A 7,549-nucleotide genomic window follows, 5' to 3' on the forward strand; every position below is an offset into this window, starting at 1 on the left:
TGGGGTTGAGCGCCAAGAACCTGAATGTTAACATTCCATGATTCACCTTGCCAGAAGCAATTCAAACAGTGGCTTATTCTAAGGATCGTCTTCTCCATCCAAGGTGGTAATACCTGGAGCGTCCTGTTTTATGCCAGACCCCATTCCCGCTGTTCCTGGCCTTCTTCAACCGCGCTCATCACCCAAGCGCTACCTTCGTTGCTTTGTACATACGCATCACGGCTTTTTAAGAAGGGAACCCCTAAGATCTGCTGCTAGGCACATGAGCTGCGAATGTTTAAACCTCTTACGTAGCAAGCTTCAGACATATGAGTATATGCGCAAAAGCTTTCTTTCCAGTCGTGAAGATAGAATACTTAGTGGGTCGGCGGACGGGGTGTTAATGTTCGTTGTGTGAAAATGTGACTAGGTAATGTGAAAGGGGGAAAAGGGTTAATACAAGTCCGTGTTTTCGGAAATTACTAGGCGCCTAACCAACCCTGACCGTGGCTCTACTCTTGGGACGATGATGATAAACAGAGGCGAATGTGCAACGGGTTTCCCTGTTTATTTGTTATAGTCAATTGTGTACCATATAAATCTCGCAGCTCCCAGTATGCTGGGTGGGAAGAGACGGTAGATTCTTGGCTGGCGTTCCCAGGCTAGCTCATACCAGTATGTATTCGCTGGACAGGACGAGTTTCTCCTCTTCATTAGACCTCTCCACCGACTCGCGTCGCAGGATACTGTCAGCGAAGCGTCTCGCCCACGCCTTTCTGATTTAACAGTACAAAAGCTTCTTAAGCGACACATCGGAATTGGGATTCCATACATGTGATATATTCGGAGGATTGCCCCGCCTTGTCAGCATACTCTCAATTTACTCGTCTCTGGAAGACGATTCGCAATTAAATGGTTAGTAACCCTGCCTGCCCACACATTTCGGTATTCGCTACTCTCGGGCCGTCTATCCGGTGCCATGTCCCGCATATTGCATATGTCGACTTGACCCTATTCCCTACTGCAAACCCTTTTTGCTAGCTCTTATATGCTTAATCAGAATAGCACTATCTGTGGCAGGACTAAAGCGTTCCAAAGATGGTCACTGCCCACTGAAGGTTAATAATTATACGACGCTACTATTCGACGTCCATGGATTTAGAAGCCGCGGGGCAACTCGTTCGGTTTTGTAGTTAGCGAGACAACACGAGGGCATACCTAAATAGGATTATTCGAAGCCACTCCCAACATATGGTTCACATACGCCCGATGAGCCAGGCTACGGGCTTTCTAGTTAGGTAATAAACCAGGTATTTGAATGGTGGGATTAGAACAAAGAAACGGGTCATTTGTCAAGGGGTTAAGTTGGGTCTCATCTGCATAAGACTTCTCCACGTGAAGCCGTGGAGACTGGGTTGGCCTTCCGGGATCTGACTAGTTCCCCGGATTTCCCCAAATGCAAGCTACATCTTTACCCCAGATCCACCAATCACCGTTGGTCGGTCTCCATTGACGCGATGGTGGGACGGTAATAACCGAGTCGGCCGTCTGGTATGACAACTGGCAAGGGAAAATATTTGAATATGTGTTCCTCCCCCTCCTTCGGTTCTGTCGAAGCCAGTGTCATCGTGAGAGCTCAGTGCAAACTTACTCTCAGGAATGATTCACTTCCCCCACTTTCTTCTCGCTCCTCCGCTGTTCCCCTAGCTCTCTCCAGGATACATCACGCTGAACCGGCTCAGAATGGCAGCAAACGCTCAGGCTAGCAGCGCGCAGAAGGTCGCTGATAGGGAACTGGAAGAGAAGCTGGGCCACAATGCTATTGTTGACGCCAAACAAGCCACAGACGATGAACATGCGCAAACCCTCTGGCAGGGTTTACGTGAGAACCGGAGGGCTGTCTTGTGGTCTGTCTTGATCTCTATGACAATCATCATGGAAGGGTAGGTTAACCAAGTATTACCACCTCTACTGTCCGCCGCAGTTACCAACGACTTTAGGTATGACACTGTTCTCATCGGTAACTTTTTTGCCTACCCAGAATTTCAGAAGAAATTTGGACGATACTTTGACACTGTCGGCTGGCAAGTTACAGGGGAATGGCAGACAGCCCTGAATATGGGGAGCACTGTCGGTGCGATCGTTGGTATGTTGCCACGTTTAATACCATTCTACCGCTTCCACAGATACCTAGGCGACGTGAATTTCGGGCATTTCATGCTAACATGGCTACGATGCAGGAGGGTTAATCAACGGCTACATAGCCACAAGGTACGGCTATCGATGGACGATGATAGTATCACTTGGAATACTCAACGGGTTCATCTTTGTTGTCTTCTTCGCCTCCAGCGCGGCGGTCCTACTTGTCGGCCAGATTCTCTGTGGTCTATCCTGGGGCGTCTTTGCAACACTGGCGCCTGCTTACGCATCCGAGGTCTGCCCAACCAACCTGCGCGGTTACCTGACCACTTATGTAAACCTCTGTTGGGCCACGGGTCAACTAATAGCCTCCGGCGTCCTACGCGGATGTCTCGGTATACAAGGCGAGATGGGCTACCGTATTCCGTTCGCTATCCAGTGGGTATGTTGAGATTCATTACAAGCCTGTCACTACTCTTCATATAGTCCTAGGTGGGTACGTTTTAACTAACGGTTTGTAGTTATGGCCCGTGCCCCTGATGGCTATCTGCTTCTTAGCCCCCGAGAGTCCTTGGTGGCTAGTCCGCTCCGAGAATCTCGAACAGGCCAAACGATCCATAGCGAGGCTTGCCGGCGAGAAGACGGAAGAGCAGATAAATAATCAACTTGCTATGATGGTTCATACCATCCAAATGGAGGCTGAAGTGACCCGAGGCGCTACATATTTAGATTGCTTTAAGGGTGATAACCTACGACGCACTGAGATTGTCTGCGTCGCATTCATGGGTCAAATTCTTTCTGGAAGCAGCTTCGCTTACACACCAACCTACTTCTTTACCACTGCTGGCATGCCTCCCACACAAGCCTTCAACCTTAGCCTGGGCGCGAAGGGGATCGCGTTTATCGGAACGGTTTTGTGAGTTGCACCCAAATCCCATCCCCTTCTCAAAGAGCGACACGTTTCTTACTCGCCGTACTAGATCCTGGTGGCTTATTTCGTACTGGGGACGACGCCCCCTATACATCGGAGGGATAGGCTCGCTGAGTGTCGTTCTGATCCTCATCGGTATCTTGGATGTTTCCGCGGGGAAACGAAGCCTCTGGCCTTCGGGAGGTCTTTGCGTCCTCTGGTTATTCATCTACTCCCTCACGATTGGGCCATTAGCCGTGAGTACAAATAGTGTGGTTGATCCGAGCGTTCTAGAAAATGAATATCGTGTGCTTATTTATCCGATAGTACAGTATCATCTCCGAGACATCATCGGTCCGCCTACGACCCCTGTCTGTCGTTCTTTCACGCACGTCCTACCAAATAATTAATATCATCTCGCAGTTCCTTCAGGCATATATGATGAATCCCGTCGAGTGGAACCTTCTTGGTAAAACGGGGTTTTTCTGGGGCGGTACCGCCTTCTGCGTCTTTGTTTGGTCGTATTTCCGACTACCTGAAGTCAAAGATCGTACGTATGAGGAGCTTGATATCCTCTTCATGAATAGGGTTTCAGCGCGGGAATTTGCCAAAACTCACGTCGACCCATACGCCACTCTGGGCACAGAATTGGGAGAAGTAATGCAGGTTCAGGGCAAAGAGTCGGAACCGAACTGAAAGCGCGGCAAAGGCATAACACAAGGTGTTCTCGTCCTATCCCATGAGCCCTTCATCGGTTTCTATAGACGAGTTACAGCATTAAAGAAGCGTACTTGGCGAAATGAGTCTATGTACTACGTTAATAAGCAGGTATATATGACATAGGTGCGTATAGCTGTGGGTCGCGGGGTGTTAATATTTTACAGCCTGGCGGGTACTCAGTATTACTCTCTCATAGGTACTTGTCACAGGGGCGAGTCCCCCTCCATGTGTCATGTCGAAAAGCCAGCTATATAACCCTACGTAGTTATGCAACAAACAAGAAAACGTAGACCTATTAACATTCTCGATATTAGAAATATCGAATCGGTCCATGGTGCATTGCATGGCGAGATCTAAGTCTAATCTAAGATGTGTAAACCTGGCATATAATATATGGCTAGCCAAGGGGCAGGGATCGGTAACATAAAATCGCGACGCCCTGCTATTCAATGTAGAGTTTGAAGTGCCAAAGGAGACAAGAAGTAGGGAAGGAATGGCTCAAAATGAGAGTATAGAGTCAGCTCCGTATCCGCCCCAAGGTTCAGGTTGGCATCTCTTCGACAATCTCGCTCCCTCCACCAAAATTCCGCCATGAACTCCGTCGTAAGGCCCCTCCGACCCCAGCTTTATAACCTTTACAACAGTGATACTTCCACCCAATATCAGAGAACCGCCTACTCGTAGCGATCATCACTCAAAGTCGTCCTTGTAGGTTAATCTACGCGATAGTGATCACGAGTCGAAAATGGCTCCATACGCGGGAACCCCACGCGAAGTCATGCCATAGACAACTTTCTCCGTCACCTTGGGGTTAGAAATGATGAAGACAGCCTCAGCATCTGATTCGTGAACAAGTTGATAGACCTCTCGAACAATGTCCGGATATCCTCTCTCGTGGGTGTTCCAGATGACGGCATTGGGATCAGCTCTCGTGACCTCTGCAACAACACCGGGGCCGTACGTCGCAACGGGGTCCCGAGTGCTCCAAAACACGCGACGGGGCGTAACATCTGCGAAGAGGAGCGAGAGACAAGGGCCGATGCCTGAACCAGTTGCAACTACAACTATGCGCCTGAAGAGCTTTGATGTGTAGAGGAGCCCGTGTAGGGGAGCACCACGTACCCACAACTTTCTTTCTTGGGGCTTCATGATCTGCTTCTTGGTCCAGTCGCCTGCGTTGCTTACCACGACACTGAACCCGTTGATCTTTCCGGACTCCGGGTCAGTGTCGGGGATAGTAGCAAAGGCGTGCCACTCTGTCAGGGGTTTGTCACTAATCTTCAGTCCGTAGAAGGGAGCCATGCCCCTATACTTGAAGTGCAGACGAGTGGCGTGGTCGCTTAGCTTTTCTGGGTACACAGTTCGGTGGCGCAGGCGGGACCAGGAGGCTATTGTGCAAGAGGTCGAGATGCAGATAAACCAGAAATTCGGCGAGCTGACAAGCACGTAACCAAGAGATGTGTCCCATTGCCTAGCAGTGACTCTCGCCGAGAAGATGTTGTGAATCCAAAAGGTGGTCAGAGCAGTCCAGCCAGCGAAACGGTGGAAAGCCTCAAAATAGTCATGAAATCTCCGTCGTAGGTTAGGGTGAGCCGATGTTAAGATAATGAGGAACATCGAGACCAACACCCAGCTAGTGACCATGTTGACGAGCACATCAGTAAGGGGTTCGTCGATCCATTCCTTCGTCGCTAGCACCGTATACAGGATATACCACACCACGGCAGCAGTACCGGCACCACTATGGCAACCACCATAATGGAAGACTTTGGCCAGACGTTTTCGGATGTACAGGGGCAACGAGTGGGGGACGCAAGTGAAGATCTCGTAGCATAAGTTGACAAATTCCTCCTGGCGGAATAGGATAGAGACCATCAGATTTGCGGAAGCAGCGTTACCAACCTCCCGCGAGTTGGGGTTCCCATTTGCATTCACCATTAAGGAGATGAAGACAGCACAGTTAATAGTGAAGATAACTCCGAATATTTTTCGATAGGATGAGGCATATTTATCTGCTACGTGTTAGCCTGGCCACCTTTCCAACCTCGCGCCTGAAGCAAGGGAGAATACTCACATCGGACTTGTCGACTGAGCTCCGTGCCAAGTTGGTTGGGAAGAACTGCCCGCTCCGGTACACGCTCAACCTTCTCCTCAACGCCTTTGCCAGAGTTTATCGACGGAGTCGTTGTCCCCGTAGATGGCCCGGTCGCGACAATCGGCATTGGTGCTAGGTCCACACCCTGGGCTTGGGGGCCGGTTGCCCGTCCCTTTTCAGAGCGATCAATGGCCATAGTAGAGAATATGGGAGGTTCTCTATTAGTCTTGCGATTTGTCGTTGATGGGGTAGTTATTGACATGGCAAGTAGGGGAGAAATAGACGAGTAGAGAGAGAGAGGTGCGAGGGATTAAGTACTGGATAGTGACTCAAGATACTCTACCTGGTCTCCGATAGATGAGGGCAAATAAGCCCCCAGCTCCAGCACCACCCACTATCATACCATCGAACGATACCACATCCACAAAATCTCAAAGGGTCGTAAACTGGATCTTACACGGCAAGCCCAAATTGGTTTAGTATGCGCCATTGTCCGACATATGCGAGCCCATGGATCAAGCCATCTTTCCTGTTTGCTTTGGGAACTGCTAGATATGGAAGTTGCCGATGTCGATCCCAGCGAGCACTGGCTCTAGTCTGACCTAGCATCGCGCACAATAGCGCATTGTAGAGCTGCGAATGCCATCATTCGGGATAAGGGGTGCGTGGGGAGTCTGCTATAGCCGCCTCTGTAGGGATGAAAGCCCCTAGATTCAGGGACAGGCGACCATGACACAGCATCTCTGCACGCCATATCGGCACATTGTAAAGACCCGGGTGTTAAGCTGCGTGGTAGTTTACTAGGACAACCAACCCGGCCCCGCATAAGCTACGTTTGGTATCCACCTATCGTATCCGGAACAAGCGAGGATGCTGAAGTGGTGTATGAGTATGCGACTAACTTACTACAATGTCGAAACATATCAAGATATCACCGACATCCATTGGTGCCAGGAGCAGGTCGGGTAGTGACCAACCGGAAACCCTATGGGTGGCATGTATACATACCCGAAAGTCACACTTTGAGGGTGTGAGGATTGATGTATAGCCGTATTATACCTGCCCTTGAGCAGTTCAGTTTTGCTGTAGTGACAGGCACATGCTATCTAACGAGAAGTGACCACCGCATGCGTAATGTCCAAGGACAAGGTTACAAGTTGACACAGTCACAGGTGCTTCGACCGACACTTAGATTGATGAGGCTGAGAGACGACTTCGGCAGGTCGTATTGTGTTTCACTGCCAGGTTATTACGAGTCTCTATCTCATTGGTCAGCATAAGCCGGTTGTCTGAGCAGAACCACACTTGCACGTCTACTACTAAGAGATGCACCTCCTCTACGATCACTTACTTACTACATATACCTACAGCTCCCGTCAAAGCTTGACTGCGAAATTTTCATCATGCATTATCTCGTCCATTTCCAAGACCCGACCTCTTCGTTCGGCGGCACGTCAAAGATGTCCGGATTGCATTATTTCGGCACTGAACCAGAACGGGAAATCCAGACACTAGCCGAGGCGGCAGCCTGGTCGGGAGAGCTGCCCGTTACTGGTGAGTTACGAGATCCAGGCCATCTTACCTAGGAAGTGGGGGGCTTAGCAACAGAGTCTTACTATGCCAACATCCCAGTGCAGTGGGTACAACTCTTTCGGTACATCGCAATTAATCTTGGTCATTTAAGAATGCATCGCTGTATTTCTACC

The 7,549-nt window shown here is 49.8% G+C and overlaps 2 protein-coding genes across 2 annotated transcripts; one reads left to right on the forward strand and one right to left on the reverse strand.

Moving 5' to 3' along the window:
• Window positions 1-1,361: 1,361 nt before the first annotated feature.
• On the forward strand, window positions 1,362-4,049 carry GGS23DRAFT_580865 (sugar transporter). Its single transcript, XM_051517146.1, has 6 exons — window positions 1,362-1,922; window positions 1,980-2,125; window positions 2,220-2,560; window positions 2,640-3,034; window positions 3,099-3,285; window positions 3,356-4,049. Exons 1-6 carry the CDS (start codon window positions 1,723-1,725, stop codon window positions 3,722-3,724), a joined length of 1,638 nt encoding a protein of 545 aa, XP_051369032.1. The 5' UTR covers window positions 1,362-1,722; the 3' UTR covers window positions 3,725-4,049.
• A 431-nt stretch (window positions 4,050-4,480) lies between these two features.
• Window positions 4,481-6,039, reverse strand: GGS23DRAFT_599431 (uncharacterized protein; the record flags this gene model as incomplete). The annotated part of the gene is made up of 2 exons (XM_051518936.1): window positions 4,481-5,760; window positions 5,823-6,039. The coding sequence occupies 2 exons, from the start codon at window positions 6,037-6,039 to the stop codon at window positions 4,481-4,483; spliced, it is 1,497 nt and encodes a 498-aa protein (XP_051369033.1).
• Window positions 6,040-7,549: the final 1,510 nt, after the last annotated feature.

Source organism: Durotheca rogersii, assembly GCF_024521655.1.
Source record: "Durotheca rogersii strain YMJ 92031201 chromosome Unknown GGS23scaffold_24, whole genome shotgun sequence".
Taxonomy (NCBI): Eukaryota; Fungi; Ascomycota; class Sordariomycetes; order Xylariales; family Xylariaceae; genus Durotheca; species Durotheca rogersii.